The following is a 21,467-nucleotide window of genomic DNA, read 5'->3' on the forward strand; positions in this document are numbered from 1 at the left end:
AGAGCTGTGCCACCCTCGCACCATTGCTGTGGCCTCCCCTGGCCCCGCTCCAACAGCTCCATGTCCTTCCCGTGCTGAGGACCCCACAGCTGGACGCAGGGCTCCAGGGGGGTCACCTGGAGCCTGGGATGTGACAACCACGCAGCCTGCATCGCTGCCCCTTCTTCCAGGGCTTGGAGCAGGGACATGGACATGCAACGCATCCTCCAGGCCGGGCATGCCCAGCTCTGCACCGATGCACCAAGCCGGGGTTATTGCTGCAGGGTTTCACATCACCCAGCAAATGGCGACGTGGGGACGGGCACGCCGGGCTCTCCCCCCGTGGCTGGGAAGCCGTGCGGTAACGGCCCCTCGCAGGGGGACAGGGATGTCGGTGGGGACAACCCAGGGCACGTCCTCCCCTCTGTGTCCCGTCACCAGCCTCTGATCCCTCGGGATTCCCGGCACCATCTCCCCAGGCGGGTACCAACCCTCTGGGCACCGGGGTGGGTACCCCGCACCGGGGCTGAGGTCAACGGCGTTTGCCGACCGCCGCAGCAACAGGTGCCGGCGCGGCGCGAAGGTTTGTCACCGGTGGGCCGGCGGGGACGCGCGCCGCGGCACATGGGGCTGGCACGCTGCCGCCCCAGCAGCGGGCTGCCAGGGCTCGCAGGTAGCCATGGAAACCTCCCGGCGGGATGCTGCGCCGATAAATAGCCAATTTAAAGTGATTCTCCTCAAAGAGCTTTTTTTTTTTAATATGTGTGTGAGCAAGTCCCGCTGGTTTTTAAGGTTTTCCTTTTTTTTTTTTTTTCTTTTTTTCTTTTATGTTGCGTTCAAGGTCTGAACGCTGCCATGTGATGGTGACTCGCAATGCTGCTTTGTGTTAAATGAAACAAAGCGGGTTTATCCTGGAAATACGGAAGCGGGGTGAGTTTGTTCAGTGGGTGCTGGGCCGCGCACGGCCGCGTCTGCACAGAGCTGCTCCTTACCTGGGCATTTACTCAGCACACTTGGAGAAATAAACGCGGGTGCATCTGTGCGCGTGCACGCACGTGTCTGGATGCACGGGCACGCATCCTGTTTGCTCCTGCCCTCCAGGCGTGCACGGGGTTGTGTGCGTGCGTGCAGACCCGTGCACGCCGTGTCGGTGCAAGCACCCCCGCAGCAGCGTGCTGCCCGGGCACTCGTGCACGCACGTGTGTGCGTGTTAGGGCAGGCACGGCCCAGCACAGGCTCCTCTGCGGGGAGCAGTCTCCCAGGGGACAAAACAAGGGGAAACGGGGATTTTCGAGTCCCGGTGAGCCACGTCTGCCGCAGGAGGTGACGGCCACCCCTGCGGCAGGAGCTGGGCCCCAGCCAGGTGCCTTCATCCTCCGTGGTGGGGAAGGAGAGCCGTGCCTACCCCTCTAAGGATGCAAACCAGGTTTGGCCGCAGGATCAGCCCTGCTGAGTCAGGTATTGTACATACCTGTATGTCCCACATTGCAGACACATCCCTGGGGATCCCATCCTGCTTCCTTGGCGCTGGTCCCAGCTCCGTGCCCAGCCCCGGACAGGGACGGAGCAGGGAATTCTCCAGGCTGACAACCCAGGAGCATCACCGCAGGGCAGCTGGGGCGGGAGACGATACTACCAGAGAGATTGAAAGCTCTGTTATTTTTAAATAAATGCAAATTGATGTTTGCTTAATGGAGAAAGACAAGCCCAGCTCCTCGCAGCGAACGGACGAAGGCGGGTGAAAACCAGCCCTGCACCACTGCTGCCGGCAGGGCGAGGAGCCAGGGCCCCGTGCCGCCACCCCGGAGCTTTGCTGAAATCAGGCTGCTGTGCCAGCAATAGCGGCAGCACCGGTGCCCCCGCAGCCTCCCTGGCCTGGAGACCCAGCTGCTCGGCCGTCCCGGCCGGAGCATCCTTCCCCGGGTGCCGGACCCGCGCATCTCCTGCATGTAATGGCACCGTTCGCGTCTGCTGACGCTGTCCGCGGGCTGGGCAGAGGTCTGGCAGCTGCCTGTGCTGGGGGCTGCCCGCTCTGCTCCCACCATGCCCGGTGCTCACGGCTGGAGTGGGGCACAGGGCTGTGCTGCCAGCTGCCCGCCAGCATCACCGAAGCCCCGTGGTCCCCGGGGAGCGGCACCTTCCTCCTGTCCCCCCTGCTCCCAAAAACAGCACTGGCCTTGAGATGCCCCACAGCACTGGGGGGGGGGGGCCCTCCAAATGGGAGAATCCCAGTTTGGCTCCTGCCTCCGCCACCCACCACCGACTGGCCTTGGCCACGACGCCTCGCCCAGCTCTGGTCATGCCAAGCCAAGGGCAGCCCCCCCCAAACACCTCCTGCTCCATCTCCCCAGGGTGCTGAGTCCCCGACGCCCATCACCGGCACGCGGCACCGAGCCCCCCGGCGCTGCCGGCGCCCCGTGGGAGTCGGGAGAGGCGGATCCCCCATCCCACGGGACCCCGGCACCCTGCCCGCGGGCGGCATTTCCCCGGGCACAACCCGCCTCTGCACCCCCTTCTCCCCCGGGCCTGCTCGACATTTATTTAGTTATTTAAATTTCCTTTATTTTTCCTATTAAGGCAGGAGCAGCGAGTGGGCGGCTGCTGGGGAGGGAGGAGGGGAGCACGGGGAGCGGAGGGGAGCACAGGGACGGATAAAAGGCTTCAAACAGCAGCGTCCTTCCCCTGCCCCATCGCTTTATGCCCTCAAAACCCTCCAAGCGGTTCTTCTCCCCCTTCCCCGCCATCGGGAGTCCTTTCCCACTGCTCCGGCTGGGCTGGAAGCGAGCGGAGCTCCCGGGTGGGTGGGAGACCCCGGACCCCCATGCTGGGTTGGGGAGCGGAGCTGATGGTTGTAGTGTCAGGTTTGCCCAAATCCTTCCCCAGCTTGAGCCCATTTTATGGATGGGTAAACTGAGAGCGGAGGGAGGTGGTGATCCTTCATCCCTGCTCACCCCTCGGTAGCACCCCGAGCGGGGAGGCAGCTCCACGCTCCAATAAAAAAAACAGTGACGGGGAAAAGGCGGGAGGGAAAGAAAGGGGAAAAAAAATGCGAGAGCCTGAAAAAAGCCGGTGACAGTTTAATGGGGCGGCTGATGAAATAATGACTGTTTTAAAGTCTGCTGGAGTGTGGCTGCGCCTCTATTAAATCTGGGAGCTGATAATCTGCTGAGTTCACTACCACGGTGGGGGAAAAGCAGCCGCTCGGCGGGATGCAGTGCCGGGGGCTGAGCTGCCGTGGGTGTGGGATGCACGCAGGGGGCCCGGCTGGACCGGCGTGGGGGGACGCGTGGGGACAACCCCGATGGGTGCCATAGGGTGGCTGCGGCATCGCACCGGGCTGCCAGCATTGCCCGGTTGCCCTTCAGGGTACCCGAGATGAAGAGGGTGAATGTGGGTACCCCCCACCCCGAGGCAGCAGCTCTTGTCTGGGTGCACGAAGCCCTCCCAGGTCCTGGCAGCCCCCAGGGAGCTTTGGGGCCACCTGGCTCGGAGCCCAGCCCGGCTGTGGCCCCCGAGATGACCGGGGTCCCCGGTGCTTTCCTGGAAGGGACTGGGCAGGCAGCACGCTGGGCAGGCAGCACCCAGGGCAGGCAGCACCCGGGGCAGGCAGCACGCTGGGCAGGCAGCACCCAGGGCAGGCAGCACCCGGGGCAGGCAGCACCCGGGGCAGGCAGCACACTGGGCAGGCAGCACGCTGGGCAGGCAGCACCCGGGGCAGGCAGCACCCAGAGCAGGCAGCACCCAGAGCAGGCAGCACACTGGGCAGGCAGCACCCAGAGCAGGCAGCACCCAGAGCAGGCAGCACACTGGGCAGGCAGCACGCTGGGCAGGCAGCACCCAGGGCAGGCAGCACCCAGAGCAGGCAGCACCAGCGCCGGCAGTGGGTGCCTGCAGCCCTGGCGCCTCCAGCCCGGGGCCCGCGGGAGGTGGCTGGGGTTGTGTCAGGAGGGGCCGGGGCACGGCACAGCCCTGGGGAGCGGGAGCGGGGGTGCTCAGAAAAGCAAACGCTCGCTTAAAACAGACCCGTAGCGGTGTAGTTTATATGCTCTGCATGCCATGGGGCTGAGGTGTGCCTTGTGCCTCAGTTTTCCCCTCTGCAAGGGGATGAGCCCTCGGGGACTTGCCCTCTGCCAGCCGAGGGCCAAGGAATCATCCTTGGTGGCACACAAGTCCCTGGCATGTGCCCTGTGCCACCTCAGCGGTGACTCTTGCCTGGCATTTACCTAATCCCTGTGTTTGGCACCGAAGATCACCGATGCTCCTGCCACCGCCAGACCACAGGCAAGGGCACGGTTGCTGCCGGCTCTGCCACGTGCCGAGGGCTCCCGCACCCTGGGAAGAGGCACCGGGTTCCAGCCGGCGGCTGCGGAGGGTCTAGAAATCACCCTCCCGTGCTAAACCACCGCCGATGTGGGGAATTTATTAAGTTGTTTGTAAATGACTCCGCAATTAATCACTTGTCTGTGCAAGGTATCACATGGCGCTCGCCTCCGCAGCTCTATATATAGCGGGGAGGTGGAGGTAGGCTCCATCCATCCCGCTCCGGAGAGACAGGCTCTTGGCTGGGCTTCCTCCTGTGGCGGGGCCAAGGCTGAGCACGCACCAGCTCGGTGCAGCTATGGGGCTGCTGCAACGCGCCCTGGCCCCTCCGTGCCTTCCCTGGGCTCGGCGACGTTAGGGCAGGGGGTCCCCAGCGTCACTGCTGCATCCCGGCGGCTCCCGCCTGCTCCCAGCTCCCCTCAGACGGTCCATCAGCAGATGGGCACCAGGCGCCCCAGCAAGCGCGTGGTCAGGCGCTAAATGCATGAGCAAACACCCCATGCATGTGCAGATGAGAAGGGTGTGTGCAAACGGGGGTGCACAAGCACATGCAGACACCGGGGATGTTGCAGATGAGCACGTGTGCAGGCTGAGTGCACATGCAGAACTGAGCACCTGTTGCAGACATTGAGGGCATGAGCAAACATGCAGACACCGAGCACATGTTGCGGACACTGAGCACGTGTTGCATGCATTGAGCGCGTGTTACAGACACTGAGCATGCGTTGCAGACACCAAGCATGCATTGCAGACACTGAGCACATGTTGCAGACACTGAGCACGTGCTGCATGGACTGAGCACGCATCGCATGCACTGAACACGTTGCAGACAATGAGCACGTGCTGCATGGACTGAGCATGCATTGCATGCACTGAACACGTTGCAGACACTGAGCATGTGTTGCAAGCACTGAGCATGCATTGCATGCACTGAGCACGTGTTGCATGCACTGAGTACATTGCAGACACTGAGCACACGTTGCAGACGCTGAGCATGTGTTGCATGCACTGAGCATGTGTTGCAAGCACTGAGCACACATTGCATGCACTGAGCATGTGTTGCAAGCACTGAGCACACATTGCATGCACTGAGCACACATTGCATGCACTGAGCACGTGTTGCATACACCGAGCATGTGTTGCAAGCACTGAGCATGCATTGCAGACAGTGACCAAGTTACAGACACTGAGCACATGTTGCAGACACTGAGAACACGTTGCATGCACTGAGCATGCATGGTATACACTGAGCACGTGTTGCAAGCACTGAGCACGTGTTGCAGACACTGAGCACGCGTGGCATACACTGAGCATGCATTGCAGACAGCGAGCACGCGTTCCGGACCTCAAGCCCACGTGCAGACACCAAACACGTGCACAAACACCGTGTGATGTGCGCCCACAGGCGCTGCAGACGCCGAGCGCTGCGCTCAGCCCACGTGTCCGTCTGGGCTTGCCACTGCCATCGTCGGCATCCCCGGCACGCTGCGGCCCTGCACACACAGCCAGGCTTTCTGCAGGGAAGCCCCAGCTCTGCGATGGGATTCACACCCTCCGTCGCGCACAGCAAAGGCTCCAGGCTGCTGTGCTGGCATCGTCTCACCTGCCTGCGCCGCCACCCCGGTGTCGCAGCAGAAACCTGCAGGTTCTCATTGCCCAAAGGGCTTTGGGTGTCCAGCAAGAGGTGAGCCCCAGATCTGGCTGGTGCGTTCGGACGTGGGCGGCCAGAGGTGGGATCGGCGCAGAGAAACCCAAGCACAGGGCAGAAACAGCCGCTGCTGGGGGCTCAGCTGGGCTGGGGGCCGAGAAGAGCTCGCGCGGCTGCTGGAACAGGGCAGGGCGAGGGCGGATGGGTGTCCTGGGGATGAAGGGCTGGGAAGAAGGAGGACAGATGGACAACGGCATGACTGGAGGGACAGGTAGGCTGCTGACGGGTGGGTGGATTGATGGGCGGATGGATGGGGGGTGGGATGGACAGATGGAGGGATGGATGGAGGGATGGGTGGTGGGATGGGTGGAGGGATGGGTGGAGGGATGGGTGGAGGGATAAAGGGAGGGAGGGATGGGGGATGGATGGATGAGTACCTGGACAAAGCTAAGTGCTAGTGGCATTTCATGGTGCATCACTGGGGTTTGGTGTCAGGCACCCGCTTCCCTGCCTGCAGGGCTCTCTGCCTGCAGGGCCCTGGGCAGCAGCAGCCCCATGGGACCCCCTGGCACAGCAGCAAGGGAGAGGGGGCATGGAGCCGGGGCTGGCGGAGCTCTTCCCCTCTCCCCAACACCCGGGCCCTCGCCCAGGCACGGCGACGAGGGGCCCAAGCCGCGCGCAGGCGAAGCCGAGGCGTGCGGGGCCTGACGTCGGGGGCGGTGGGGCCGCGGGTGCCTCCCCTCCGTCTCCATCTCCCACCCCGCCTTGCAGCGCCGCGGGCGATGATGCCGCCAGCGCCGCCGCCGCCGCAAACCCGCAGCCCCGGCAGTGCCCGCGGGTGACTGACAGCCCTCTCCCACGCGTGACTCACCGCCCAGGCCCCCCGGCGAGGAGGGGGTGGTGGGACACCCCCACCCGGAGCCACCGCAGGCAGCGCCGCGCCAGAGCGATGCTCCCAGCCCTGCGGTCGCACCCTGCCCCCCGCATCCCTGCATCCCTGGGGACGCGGACCAGGCAGAGGGACGGCCACCTCCTGCCACCCAGGCTGAGCTCCAAGGACATTCCCAGCAAGGACGGCTGCGAGGTGGAGCTTGGTTTTCATGGCAGGGACCAAGGTCATGGATACCCACAGGCAGCGGTCGTGCGTGGCATCAGCCACGTGCTGTGGGGCTGACACGGGTGTTGGGGAGGAATTCCCGGGGCTGCCGTGCTCCGAGGAGCAGCCTGCTCTGCCCGATGGGCTTTAAAATGCCCGTTGTGCCTCGCACCACAGGGCACCGCTCCCTGAAACACGCCTGCAGACACATTCTCGTGCACGCACATGCACACGTGTGCTGGCACACGCACCTTCATGGGCGCACACGCGTGCTCCCCGTGACAGCAGCTGTTACGAAGCAGCACTGAGAGGCTGTGGGTTCAGCGTGGGCTTGGCTGTGGGTTTAGCATGGGTTTAGCGTGGATTTGGCCGTGGGTGTAGCGTGGGGTGGCCGTGGCCACAGCGAGCACAGGGCCGTGCGATACATGGCCAAGGAGGACCTGGCACCCCCCTGGGCTGCACGCAGCAGCGGGCAGGGTGCCACGGGAAGGTGGGTGCAGGCAGGGGAACCACAAATGCTCGCCCACCCTGGGAGCCACCTTCCATCCCCGTGTGCCAGCATCCCGGCTCTGGCACGGTGTCCCAGCATCCCGGGCAGGGCTCGGCCATCCCAGGGCTGGGCACGGCAGAGGACCGTCAGACCAGGGCGCCACTGCTCTGCCCCCAGAAGCAGCTTGGCAGCTCGCTGCCCGCTCCGTGGCATCACCCATCATCCCACGAGCACCCGGGGCCCTCCTGCTGCACCCACGGGCTCACCACCTCCCGCCGTCCCCCGCCCCGGCCACCCGCCCTGCGTGGCCAGCAGAGACCTGGACACCTCCACGCCGTTTTCCCAAGACCTTTAATCTTGCCGAGAGGCGGCAGTGGGAAGCGGGAGCAGCTCCTGCCGCCCCCCACCCTGTCCCCCCCATCCTCCAGGAGCTGGGGGTGGGGGGCAGAGGCCGGTTGCACCCCCTCCCTGAACTGGGGGGATGCAGAGGCTCTTGACACCCTGCCCGGCATGGAGGGGACCCCGGGGATGGGGCACCCGCTCCCCAGGAGTGACAGGAGCACTGTGATGCCGGTGCCTGGCATCCCACGGGAATGGCTGCTCCCGCCTGCCTTGTCATTTTAAAGAAGAGAAACTTGATAATAGAGCGAGGAGGAGGAAAAGCAAGAGCCCCCTGGCCCGTGGCCTCTCCGCCTGGAGCTCGGAGCAGAAGCGGCAGCCGAAAGCAGCCGGGGCGCAGGGTGTGGGGTCGGGGGGCTGGCACTGCCCGGTCCCCGTGGGCTGCCTGGCCGTGGCTCCAGAGCCCTGCACCGCCGGCGGGTGGGCGGCCTCGCTGCTGTTTCCCCTCCTGGCTGCCCGTGGGTCACCGTGGGGGGAGGCGAGAGGGCCCAGCGGAGGCTGCGGAGCCGGCGGGACCCCCGGCGAGTGCCGGGGTGCGGGGCTGGCGTGGCTCCCCGAGGGCTGCCCCGCTTGCAGACGAACCTGTGGCACAAGCGGAGAGCAAAGGGTCGGCGAAGGTGACCGTGTCCCCAAGCCAGGGTGGCAATGGGACAAGCAGAGCCATTGGCTCCCACCTCCCGCTGCCTCCCCTGCCTGCAGCGGGGCTGGGGCAGGGGGTGCAGGCAGGCAGGGACACTCACCCGGCGTGTCAGGCCTCCAGCTCAGACGTTTCGCAGGAGCTGGGGACCGAGAGCAGACAGGTCCCCATTAGTCCTCAGCCTCCCCGCGGCTGGGCATCACCGGCAGCGTGGCGCCCGGGGGAACGCGCCGAGGGTTGGGGGACAAAACCCCGGGCGAGGGGAACCCCGGCACGTCCCCCGAGCCGCCGGTGCGAGGGGACGCTGCGGTCCCAGCTGCTCCATCCCACCCAGGACCGCCCAGCACGGCACCGGCGGGGGACACCCACAGTGCCCTCACCCCGGACCACACCGGCCACTGCTCCACGGCCCTTGGGGTGCAGAGCCCAGGCGGGAGGAGCGGGCGCAGAGCGGGCAGGGACGGCCGTGCCTCGCGCGCCGGCACGCGCACACGGCGAAGCGCAGCCCACGGCGAAGCCCCAGAGGAGCTTCCCCACTGCCCCCCGTTATAAACCTGAGCCTGGGCGGGGGTCCTGGGGCAGGGCTCCCCCGCAGACCCGGTGCCGGGGGACGGGCACCAGGCGGGGGGCGCCGGCGCAGCGACGATGCTGCTCCCGGCCCTTGGGGCACCCCCGGACGCCCGGCGGGCGATGCACAATCGATACCAGCAGCGGGACCCCCCACCCTGGGCACAGCCGCGTCCTCAGGTTTATAACAGCAACGAGGGCCCGAGGGATCGGCTCGGGTGCGGTGGAACCGGAGCAGCTCGGTCCCACCGCCGGCCACTGGCGGGCCTCGTGGCTGAGCAAGGCTCCAACACCCACAGCCAGCACCGGCGGCAGGGGGGGATGCCTGGTGTGCCACAGCCCCCGGGCAGGACGGCTGTCGCACAGACAGACAGACAGCAGGAGCGGGGGCCGATTTGTGACCAGGACGGCATTTCAGAGAGACCACCGCTGTTATAGGAAAAATCAGGAGCCTGGCAGCATCCCCTCTTTTTGCATCACACGGTTTGGGACACCCCTGCACCCAGGAGACCACCCGCCGGCCCCGATGCCGGACCGGGCACCCAAAGGATCAGCCGCCCCCCCAGCTCCCTCCGGGGTGACCGGAGGCTGATGCTGGTACTTAAGGAATGGGAGCGGGGATGCCCCCCCCAGGTTTGGGGCCCAGGACCCCCTGGCGTGTGATGCAGGGGAGATGCGGCCCCGCGCAGAGGGACGCCCCGAGCCCCCGTCTCACTCACGGTTAGAGGGTCAGTAGCAAAAGCAGCCACACTGTTCCTCATCTCACTCTCATTGCCCCGCAGCGGGATGAGGGAGATGTTACCCAACCTGGAGTCCTGCTGCGACCGCGACGCCCGCACCTTGGAGGTCTCCGAGGGCCACAGGGCCCCGCCGTTCTGGGGACAGAGGGGACAGGGGCTGCAGAAGGGCTGGAGACCGTCTTTCCAGCCGCCCGGGGACCTCTCCTCCACCCCGGGATGCTGGTATTTAGGGACGCTTGGATACCCCAAAGGGTTTCTGCTAGCCAGGCATCCCTCCGGGCTGCCCCCCCGCAGCGCTGCCCCGTGCCCGCTCCCTACCTGCACCTGGAGGAAGGTGGCGAACCACTCCCGCAGGTCGGCCTGGGTGTCGCAGCACAGGTACCTGCGGGGACACGGCGTCAGCGGCCGGAGGGGACGGCAGGGTGCAGCGGGGAGGGACGCGCCTCTGCCCGCTGCGGGGACACGGGGGCACCCGGCTGCTCCGGGCGCTGCTGGGGACAGAGCCGGGGCCCGAGCCGCTGCTTTGCACGAGGTCTTGCAGACCCCAGGGGACAAGGGTGACCGCCACGGACCCCGGTGGCATCCTGAGTGGGTCTGCGGGCGCCCAGCCAGGCTCTGCCCACAGAAATCCCCATCTACATCCCCACGCCAGCTCCAGAGCACGTGTCCGTCTGTCCCGGGGAACGAGTTTAGCATCCCTGTGTCCACCCCTTCCCTTACCATTGCTGCTTCTCGTGCTTCTCGTTTTCGTAGAAGACCGTAAAGCCCCAGCTGGAAGGGGAGAAGTGAAAACATGAAGACCAAGGGCCCAGGCTGCCCTGCCCTCGGCTCCAGCACTCCAGGTGTCCGAGCACCCCTGCAAACACCCCTGTCCCTGCAAACCCCCCATCCCTGCAAACCCCCCCATCCCCGCAAACCCCCCCCGTCCCAGCAAACCCACCCCCGTCCCGGCAAACATCTCCACCCTTGCAAACCCCCTGTCCCTGCAAACACCCCGTCCCTGCAAACACCTCCTGTCCCTGCAAACACCTCCTGTCCCTGCAAACACCTCCTGTCCCTGCAACCCCCCCCCCGTCCCTGCAAACCCCCCCGTCCCTGCAAACACCTCCTGTGCCTGCAAACCCTCATCCCTGCAAACACCCCCATGCCTGCAAACAGCCTGCAACCACCCACATCCCCGCATGCCACCCTCCTCCTTGCAAGCCACCTGCATCTCTGCAAGTCACCTGCATCCTAGCAAGCTGCCTCCCTCCATGCAAACCACCCCCAGCCCTGCAAGCCGCTGCAGCCCTACGTTGCTGGGTGCACAGGACAGGTTCCCATCAGGTTCAGCAGCTCGATGCAATGCCACGCAGCGATTCAGGGCCAGGAAAGCAGCTGGCAATTGCCCCCAGTCCTTCCCAGTTTGCACCAGTTTGCAGTGCAGCGGGCCAGGCGCAGGCACAGCTATTGGAGCTGGCCATTTGATGGTGGTATTTCTTTCATGGTCCTGCTCTGCCTGGCCTCAGCTATGCCCGAACTTCCCTGCAAGGCCTGGCCAGGGCAAAGCCCGGCTGCTGCTAACCCACGCCGAGACCTGCAGCAACACTGCCCGGCACCCACCCAAACCCCGGGGGGGGGGGGGTCAGGGTCCCAGCCTTGCACACTCACATGCATGCACACCTACGCATGCATGTATGCACACGTTTAATGCCCCCGCAGTGCAGGGCGGCCCTGGAGCACGTGGATTCGAAGCCTCCCAGCAAGCCCGCGTGGCTCATCACACACGCACACACAGACATGCGCGCACACTCGCGTGCACACGCTCGCCCACACTCACAGGTATGAATGTGCATGGATTGCATGCACACACCCACATGCGCACCCTCACACACATGCACAAACACATGCACGTGCACTCGTATGCACACAAATGCTGACATGCACACACACCCCCACATGCACATACTTGGACACGTGCACACGCATATGCACATGCACAGCACACTGACATGCATGCACACTCACATGAATGCACACTGACATGCATGCACACATCTGCATGCACACGCTTGCACACACACACACACACGTGTACACAACTTGCTGACATGCATGCACACACCCGTACGCACACTCAGGTGCACATACACATATGCACGTGCACACAGACGCTGACGTGCATGCACACACCCACATGCACACACTTGCATGCACACAGATGCTGACATGCATGCACACACCTGCACACACACACACACGTGTACAGAACTTGCTGACATGCATGCACACACAAACATGCACACACATATATGCCCGTGCACTCATATGCACATACACACTGACATGCATGCACACAACTTGGTGACACGCATGCACACACTTGCACACATGCACACACACAGGTACACAACTTGCTGACATGCATGCACACACATACATGCACACACACACATATATGCCCATGCACTCATATGCATACACGCACTGACGTGCATGCACGCACCCACACGCACACACTGACATGGATACACACCCACACGCATGCACACAGATGCTGACATGCATGCACACACCCACAAGCACACACTCGCGTGCACACAGGCGCTGCCATGCATGCATGCACACACGGAGGCAAGCTGACGCGCACGCCCACAAGCACCCTCCCACACCCCGGTTCCCGTCCCCCCCGGTGCCAGGTCCCCCTTAGGCACCGGCACCCCCAGCCCCCAGCCCGGCCCCGACCTCCGGCCCTGCAGCCCCCGGCTGCGGCCCCTGCGCTGGCACCGGGCTGCAGCAGCGGCCTGCGAGCCTGCTCTGACATCTGGTGGCAAAAGACACGGCCAGCAGGAGACGTGTCCCAGCAGCCAAAACTGTCCCTGTCCCTGTCCCCGGCCCCAGCCCTGGCCCCATCCCCAGCCCTGGCCCTGGCCCCAGCCCTGTCTCCATCCCCAGTCCCAGCCCCAGCCCCGTCCCCAGCCCTGTCCCTGTCCCTGTCCCCGTCCCCAGATCCTGTCCCCATCCCATCCCTGTCCCCATCCTCATCCCTGTCCTTAGCCCTGTCCCTCTCCCCAGCCCTATCCCCATCCCCATCTCCACCCCCATCCCCATCCGCATCCCATCCCCATCCTCATCCCCAGCCCTGTCCCTGTCCCCATCCTGTACCCAGCCCCATCTCCATCCCCATCCTCATCCCTGTCCCTGTCCCTCTCTGTCCCTGTCCCCAGCCCAGCAGGGCACTGCGTTGCTGCTCACCACGTCGGGGGCCGAAGCTTCTTCTTAATGCCCAGGTAGACCTTCAGGTTCCTGACGGGCCACTCCTTCTCCGGCTTGTGGCTCTGGGGGGAGAGGGACCGGGTTGGGGGCTGCCAGACCCCTCGCCACCCCTCCCCACCCGCTGTAGCCCACACCGATGCCGGGAAGGGTTTTGTCCCCCCGGCAGGCAGGGAGGAGAAGCCGTAGGGATGCGGTGATGGGGAAGGGGCTCAGTCCAGGTCTGGGCTTGCCAAGGACGAGGGCGAAGCCCAGGATGGAGCAGAGGAAGGGGCAGAGCGGGTGCCCAGCGCCCATGGCACTGGGAGAGGGGGAGGGGATGCAGAGGCCTGGCCCTGCGGCGGGGTCCCCCAGAGACGGTGCCGGTTGCCTCCGGAGCTGGGACCAGCACTGTCACCTTGTGAGGGGGTCTCGAGAGCCTGGCACTAGACGTCCCCCACGGGGACACCCATGTCGTGCCCCTCCTCAGCATCACGGCCACGGCAGCAGTGGCCTCAGCCCTGCTCTGCCGGCATCTCTGCCCCGACCACATCCCCAAACCTCCCGCCGCTGGCACGGCACGGCACGGCAGGCGGGCACCTCTCCGCGGTGAGTGAAGATGGGTGCCCCAGCTCCCTGGTCCCACTTAGGCTGTGCCGGGCTCCCCCCTGCATCGGAGCATCCTTCGGGGTGCCGGCTGCGAGCCGCACCTTCCCTGCGCCGAGCAGCATCCCAAGAGGAGGGATGGGGGAAAGCGGGATGTCCTGGCAAAGCCAGGGCACCGCCGACGCCAGCCGGCTCCTTCCCCATGGTCTGCGCCGTGGCAGCGAGCCGCTCCAGGCATCATCGCCCTTTGCCAGCAGATGTTTTGAAGGGACAAAGCCCCGCAGCTCCCTCCCCTCTCGCCCCGGACCTCCCCGGTGCCGGCTGCGTCCCGCCATGCCGCACAAGCCATGCCCCGGCAGCGGGTGACATGATGGGGACCCCCGCGGGGCCGCCCGCCTGCCTTCGTGTGCAAGCGGTGTGACTTACAAGAGCCCGATCCAATGCCCGCGGGATGGGGGAGCCAGCTCAGCCCATCCCCTCCATCCGGCACTGGCCCCTTCCCCATCCCCATCTCCAGCTGCCCGGAGCAAAGGGCAGCGGCACCCCCAGATCGGAGGACCCCAGATAACGGGGGTGCATCAGCTTGCAATGCCGGGGGCTAACAGGGAGGGATGGCAGCACCGGGGCAGCTCCGGCACACGCAGCGCCCCACGGCCTGGGTGACGGCGATGGGCGCACACGTGCTGCAGGATTGGATTTGGGATTGACCCCGGGCAGCCTTGTAAGGGCAGAGGGCGCGGGAGCCCCTGCGTGCCCCGGCCGAGCCCCCTGGGCTCTCTACTCACGTTCTCCAAGGGGGGGGTCCGCTGCCTCAGGCTCTGTTCAACAGAGGACGGGGGTTAAAGCAGATGCGGAGGACGAGGCACAGTGGGAGGAGAGGGGACCACCCCCCTGCAGACCCTACGCTGCCTACGGGCAGGGGACGGGGGACGGAGGCAGCGACGTGCCAGGGTGCGGGGTCAGAGCAGGGAGCTGGGGCAGGGCGAGCAGGGACCAGAGAGTGGGGAGGAGATGTCCCAGGATGGCCGGGGTGCTGGCATCCCCCTCCTGAGGCCTTTGCGCTGAGTCAGAGCCAGCTCCGGACCTGCTCCGGGAAAGCTCCGGGTCTGGGAGAGCGACAGCACTTCTGGGGCCAGCCCCGTCGCTGCCTGCAACGCCCGTGTGATACCAGCCCCGTCGCTGCCTGCAACGCCCGCACAACACCAGCCCCATCGCTGCCTGCAATGCCTGTGCAACACCAGCCCACACAGGTCCCCAGCACCAAGGATGTCCCACGTCCTCACGGGACTCCCGGCCGGTCACAACACGGCTGGGAAGGGCAGGGCAGGGCAGGCAGGGGAAGGGCAGGGCAGGGCAGGCAGGGGAAGGGAGTGTGGCCTCGCAGGCAGCCAGCAGGCAGGGCTCACCCGCACTTCCTTGTAGAGGCGCAGGCAGGTGTGGTTGAGGATGAAGTAGCGGTCGTGGAAGCCGGTGCTCAGGCCGAGCCCCAGCAGGTTCCTCTCCTCCCGAAACTTCATCATGCCGTGCTTGCAGTCGCCCACTCTGCTGGCTGGGGGCACACGCCTGAGCGGCTCCGGCCCCCCAGGGGGGTCAGGGCCCCCAGGAAGGGCGCAGGGTGCAGCCAGACCCCATCCCGCAGGGCAACAGCAAGGCCATCCCCTTCCCATTCCGTCCCATCCCATCCTCATCCCCATCCCCGTTCCCATCCCATCCCATTCCCATCCTTGTCCCCATCCCATCCCCATCCTTGTCCCCATCCCATCCCGGTCCCCATCCCGTCCCCATCCCGTCCCCATCCTTGTCCCCATCCCATCCCATCCCCATCTTTGTCCCCATCCCATCCCCATCCCATCCCCGTCCCTGTCCCCATCCCATCCCCATCCCTGTTCCTATCCCATCCCCATCCCTGTCCCCATCCCATCCCCATCCCATCCCCGTCCCATCCCCGTCCCCATCCCCATCCCCGTCCCCGTGCAACCCCCGTCCCCATCCCTGTCCCCATCCAACCCCATCCCCATCCCATCCGACCCCATCCCCGTCCCTGTCCCCATCCCCTCCCCATCCCTGTCCCCATCCCATCCCCGTCCCATCCCCGTCCCCATCCCATCCCCGTCCCCATCCCCATCCCTGTGCAACCCCCGTCCCCGTGCAACCCCCGTCCCCGTGCAACCCCCGTCCCCATCCCTGTCCCCATCCGACCCCATCCCCGTCCCCTCCCTCCTCTCCCTGCCAGGGCCATGGCTCCCCAGCTCCTCACCGAGGTAGATGAGCATGTTCTCCATGGACATCTGCTTCTTCACCACCAGGTAGCTCTCCGTCCCCAGGCAGTGCAAAATGGGCAGGACTTTTTCCGAGTAGTGCAAGGGCCGTTCTGTCGGGCAGGGAGACAGGCAGGGGTCAGGCAGCATCCCCAGGGACTGGCACCCACCAAGGGGGGGTCGCACGTGTGTCTGAGGGTCTGCCAAGGTCCTGCCTGTCCCCAGGCAGACCTCCCGTGCAGCGCCATCGCCTTTTAATTGGACTCATTTCACGGTGCTGCTGCTTACTAATTGTCCCCTGGGGAGGTGACTTTTGGCCCGTGGCGTGTGAGCAGCAGGGACCCGGGGGGACTGGGAGGTGGCTGAGGAACAATCGCCAGCAGATATGGCAATCGCAAAACACGTATGTTTTGAAAACGTAGACTGCTGCAGGCGGTAGGTAACCTGCACACGTGCTTGCAAAAATATGCACAGAGGTATTTCAAACATGCACGTTTCCACGCAAGCAAAGGGCGGGTCAAGAATTTCATAAAGGTTCATCGGTAAATATTCAATTTTAGGCTAATTTTAGCCCCTGCACAGCCTGAGGATCCTATTTTTTTTTTTAAGGGCTTAGTGGTGCTCGGCTGAGCACAGCGCTTCGGTGCTTCCCCGAGCGGAGGCGGAGAAGCAGCACCCACCCTTTGCAGAGGGGAGCCCGAGCTTGACGGCTTGGGGTTGGCAAGGACCAAAACACCTCACCGGGGCCCTCAGCGATGCCCGGCGCGCTGGCGGGCTCAGCGTCCCACCTGTCTCCCTGCCAGGCACGGCCCCCGGCCACGCTCAGCCCTCGAGAGCAGGACCAGGGGCTCATCCTGCTCAAGCCAAGCGCTCGCTTGTTGCTGCCTATGGGCACCCCGGGGCTGCTCCCTTTGGTGGCCGGAGAGCCCAGACACCCCCGCCAGGTTTCAAAGGCATTTGAACCCCTAAGGATGCAGACAGACGCCCTGTGGGTCCTGGCCCAAACCACCGGCCCACCTGCAGCGCTCGGCCACGAGCAACCTGCATGCAGCGAGCAAAGCCGTGGCACCGCAGCTGACTTCCCCCGAGCACCTGGAGCCCGTCCCGGCACTGCTCCACAGTGCGGTCCCCATGGGAGCCTTCTTGTCCCCATCACCTTCCCCTTCCCCACCTCCATCCCCATCCCCACCTCCATCCCCGTCCGCATCCCCATCTCCACCTCCGTCCCTGCCTCCCTCCCTGTCCCCGTCTCCACCTCCACCTCCATGTCCATCTCTGTCCCCATCCTCGTCCCCACTGCCCTCACGCCCCCGCACCAACCTGCCTCCTCCCTCTCGTTCACTTCGAAGCAGCTCCAATAGTCCTTCTCCTTCATGACAATTTTCCTCCGGTCCAGGATCTCAAAGGTGAGCTCCTCGGCTGTCATCGTGGCCGGGATCTGGGAGGGAGGGGACAGGTCTCCATCAGCCGGTGCCCAGGGCAATGCCACCCTCATGCTGCAGAGGTGCCAGCTCAGAACGTGCCCCCATGCCACCACCGAGGTTTGGGGACACAATGGGGGGGTCCCTGTCCCCTCTGCGCCCTCCGTACCACCACTCACCTTGACGTGCTGCTCTGCCTCTGTCTTCTTCTCCTCCAGGTAGACAGTGCAGATGAAGTCCCCGGCTTGCTGGAGGGCAACGCAAAAGCACTTCAACCTGCAGCTTCCCACGCGTGGCCTAAATCCCCCCCACCCAGCGTGGACATCCCCTGCCTGGGGCGTCTCCAGGAGATGCTGGAACAGGCGGTGGGGGCCCATGTGAAGAGGGTGCCCCGGGGAGGTCCCCATCTCCAGGACCCACCTGCGTCCCACTGGACGCTGCCTCCCGCATCTTCATGATGGCCATGATCTCGTCCTGCTGCTTCTTCATTTCTTGGTCATTGACCTGCCAAGGAAGAGGAGCCCAGGGAGCCATCAGGGCTGACCAGGACACCCTTAAGTTTCACTGCAGAAGCGGATGTGGGTCCCCAGGGGAATCTGCTCCCTTGCCTGGCAGTGCCAGCACCTCCAGGCTCAGGGGTCTCCAGGGTTTGCAGGGACATGGACCCCCCTCCCCTCGTCTCCAAAGCAAGGGAGATGTCTGCAGACAGAGTAGATCCAGCTTCTTCCTCCCCATCCCCTGGGAATGTCCACATGTCGGCCTGATCCAGAGCAGCGCCGGAGCGAGGCTGAACCTACATTAAAGATCTTCACGTAGTGGCTGATGAGGTCCTCCACCACGCGTCCTGCCTTGTAGTCCTTCCCGTCCGTCTGGAAGAGCGTGGGCCCAAAGACGATGGCCAGGTTGTGCGTGTTCATCTGGTTCTCCCCGGAGAAGCGCTGGACCCTGCGGGAACCCCGTTACAACTCCTGCCCCGGAGCCCCCCTGGGACCCCTCCTCAGCCTTGCCAAGGGGAACACGCTCCACATCGGGACGTGATGCTCAGCTCTGGGCACAGCTTGACCCCAAAGCCCACTCCTTTCCTTGCTTGGGATCTGAGCCAAGGGATGAGGGCTCTCCTCCGCCCCACAGCCTCCCCAGGACCCCGCAGCGGATGGGGTGATGCCCCATGGGGGCTGGGGGAGCCTGGGCTCAGCCGTGCCACGGACCCACCACCCACGCCATACCGAAAGAGGTGGTTGATGAGCGCCTTCAGCGTGGCCCGGTTCACTGTGGGGAGGGTGCCCAGGAGCCGCCGGTACTCGCTGATCTTTGCCTCCTCGTTCTCCAGTGCTGCAAGAGGGGCACGAGGGAGAGGATGAGTGCGGAGGGACAAGAAGGTGAGATTAAGACTCATGGCCCCACCATCCCCTCTCCAGACCTCACCTCAGACCCTCCTGTCCCACCATGGGGATGGAGCATCCCAGCTCCATGGGGCCAGAGCATCCCAGCACTGGAGCATCCCAGCTCCATGTGGCCAGAGCACCATCATGGGGCTGGATCGTCCCAGCTCCGTGGGGCTCAAGCATCCCAGCTCTGTGAGGCTGGAGCATCCCAGCATCATGGGACCAGAGCATCCCAGGGCTGGAGCATCCCAGCTCCATGGGACCAGAGCATCCCAGCAACATGGGACCAGAGCATCCCAGGGCTGGAGCATCCCAGCTCCATGGGACCAGAGCATCCTAACAACATGGGACTGGAGCATCCCAGCAACATGGGACCAGAGCATCCCAGGGCTGGAGCATCCCAGCTCCATGGGACCAGAGCATCCCAGCATCATTGGGCCAGAGCATCCCAGCTCCACGGAGATAGAGCATCCCAGCTCCACGGAGATGGAGCATCCCAGCTCCACGGGGCCCAGAGCATCCCAGCATCATTGGGCCAGAGCATCCCAGCTCCACGGAGATGGAGCATCCCAGCTCCACGGGGCCCAGAGCATCCCAGCTCCACAGAGATGGAGCATCCCAGCTCAACAAGGCCCAGTGCATCCCAGCTTCACGGGGCCGGAGCAGCCCAGCTCCGCAGGGCTGGAGGATCCCAGGGCTGCAGCATCCCAGCTCAACAGGGCCCAGAGCATCCCAGCTTCACAGGGCTGGAACATCCCAGCTCTGTGAGGCTGGAGCATCCCAGCTCCATGGGGCCGGAGCAGCCCAGGGCTGGAGTATCCCAGTGCTGGAGTATCCCAGTTCTATGGGGCTGGAGCGTCCCAGGGCTGGGGCATCCCAGCTCCACAGCACCATGGCTGGTGGCTGTTTATCCGCTGGGTGCATCCAGCCCTGCTATTCAGGGGCCGGATCCAGAAGCAAAGGGCAGGGGGGCGTCTGGCTCTCTGCCCCGTCTCAGCCCAGCCGTGCCGGAGCACAGGGCTGCACGGGGTCAGCGTGGGCGCGCTCCCCTCCCCACCCACCACTCGAGCCCCCGGCACACGCGGGGCCCAGACGCGCTCCCCCCACCATGCAGCCCAGAGGGGAGGACGAAGGGGGCCGCAGCAGAGCCGGGGAGCCCGACCCCCTCCTCCCACCGCCCCCCCAGGGCTCACCCGTTGCCCGCAGCCAGTCCTGGCCCCACCGCCCGGTGAAGAGCCCGTCCCCGAGGTCGCGGAAGAAGCGTTTGAGGGTGTTGGCGACGTCGTCCACCTGGTGCTCGCCCTCCTTCAGACGGACGCTGCGGGCGTCCCGGCGCAGCATCTCCAGCAGGCTGGTGGTCTTTGAGTTCTGCCCGCTCTTGCGGTAGATGCCCTCGGACGTCAGCCCTGCGGCAGAGCCGGCGGGGATGAGACCCCCTCCGTGGGGGACAGCCGCCCCTCCCGGCCCCCCGCCCGCCCACTGGCTCCCCATCAAACACCGCCGGCAGGGACGCGGTGCCGTGGGGCTTCCCACGCCACAGGTCGCCGTGGAGGAGCCGTGGGCTGGAGCCCAAGCCCTGCTCCAGCCGAAGCCCTCCCACGGAGCTGAAGCGGGTGCTCAGGGTGGGAGGGAAACATGTGTCACGAGTGTATCGGGTCTCAGGATGCCGGGTCCAACGGGGTCCCTGCTGGCACCCGCAGTGGGTGATGGCACGTACCGCACTGGGTGATGTAGTCGATGCAGCGGTCCACCAGCAGCGGGACATCCGACTCCGTCAGCTGCTGTTCCGACAAGGTGTCCCCCGAGCTGCCCGCAGCCTTCTGGATGGCGTGGACCCAGCCCAGGAAATCCAGCTTCCTCTCCCCCTGGATGTACAGCGTCCTGCCGGCAAGCCCGGCCTCAGCGGGGGGCCAGCCGCCCCCCCCAAACCCCCCTGCATGGCCGGGACCCCCGGGAAGGCTGGCACCGGCGGCCTGGGGATGGTCCCGGTTCTCTTTTGGGGGTCCCCAGTCTCTGCGGGGAGGGCGAAGGCAGGGTGTGATGTTTTGCTGGAGGGGTCTAACCCCCCCCACCCTCTGCCCTTACCTCCGTCTCTCCACCAGCACCAGCACTTCGTTGTCTCCCTGGATGGCTGGAAGGGAAGGCAGAGAGCCCGTCACCCGTGGGAACGCGGGGTCCCCCGGTCCCCCCAGCCCCAGGTGCCATGGGGGGGCTGTGCTGGTGAGCCAACGGGTCCCGCTCCAGCCCAGGTGGGACAAGCAGCGACTTTCCAGGGATGGGAAGAGGATGGAGAGGAGGAACAGCGGCTGCATCCCACTCAGTGGAGGGACCCCGAGCTCCATCGGACAGGCATCCACCCCCCCACACACCAAAAGCACCTTGGCTGGGTGCAACCCAGCTGCTCAGGGAAGGATTTGGGGGTCACCCCCCCTCCCCAAGGTCCCTCCCAGCCCGGGGGGACCCCGCGGCAGGGCAGGGGCACGCACAGAGCTCCTGCAGCTTGCGCAGCTGGAGAGGCTCCTGCCGCTCGCCATCCTGGAAGCAGACGTGGAGCGCAGAGCCGGCCAGGGCGAACCAGCCCTCCTTGGCTCGCTCCAGGTTGAGGCCGCCCTTGTAGTGCAGCCGGCCGATCCGCTCGAAGTCGAGAGCCAGCAGCTCCTCAGCGCGGGGATGGATGAAGGACTGAGCCG

General features: G+C 65.3%; 1 protein-coding gene across 12 annotated transcripts in view; it reads right to left on the bottom strand.

Moving 5' to 3' along the window:
* Positions 1–7,867: 7,867 nt before the first annotated feature.
* Positions 7,868–21,467, bottom strand: part of ARAP1 (ArfGAP with RhoGAP domain, ankyrin repeat and PH domain 1) — a 46,367-nt gene continuing 32,767 nt past the window's right edge. For 8 of the 12 annotated variants that reach the window (XM_087758061.1, XM_087758062.1, XM_087758065.1 and 5 more), the window contains 18 exons: positions 21,264–21,459; positions 20,863–20,908; positions 20,495–20,658; positions 19,971–20,183; positions 18,619–18,724; positions 18,190–18,337; positions 17,813–17,896; positions 17,572–17,640; positions 17,292–17,409; positions 15,971–16,084; positions 15,120–15,262; positions 14,499–14,531; positions 13,111–13,193; positions 10,597–10,647; positions 10,195–10,258; positions 9,856–10,011; positions 8,673–8,711; positions 7,868–8,514 (listed from right to left, as the gene is read on the bottom strand). In XM_087758061.1, coding sequence (XP_087614187.1) covers positions 8,694–8,711; positions 9,856–10,011; positions 10,195–10,258; positions 10,597–10,647; positions 13,111–13,193; positions 14,499–14,531; positions 15,120–15,262; positions 15,971–16,084; positions 17,292–17,409; positions 17,572–17,640; positions 17,813–17,896; positions 18,190–18,337; positions 18,619–18,724; positions 19,971–20,183; positions 20,495–20,658; positions 20,863–20,908; positions 21,264–21,459 — 1,806 coding nt within the window. In that variant the 3' untranslated portion in view covers positions 7,868–8,514; positions 8,673–8,693. Of the gene's footprint in view, positions 8,515–8,672; positions 8,712–9,855; positions 10,012–10,194; positions 10,259–10,596; positions 10,648–13,110; positions 13,194–14,498; positions 14,532–15,119; positions 15,277–15,970; positions 16,085–17,291; positions 17,410–17,571; positions 17,641–17,812; positions 17,897–18,189; positions 18,338–18,618; positions 18,725–19,970; positions 20,184–20,494; positions 20,659–20,862; positions 20,909–21,263; positions 21,460–21,467 lie in introns of those variants that run through there. The other 4 variants (XM_087758067.1, XM_087758066.1, XR_015704825.1 and 1 more) reach the window with 4 other exon arrangements.

Source organism: Nipponia nippon, unplaced genomic scaffold, assembly GCF_047370975.1.
Source record: "Nipponia nippon isolate SJK-2023a ecotype South Korea unplaced genomic scaffold, ASM4737097v1 scaffold_2, whole genome shotgun sequence".
NCBI lineage: Eukaryota > Metazoa > Chordata > Aves > Pelecaniformes > Threskiornithidae > Nipponia > Nipponia nippon.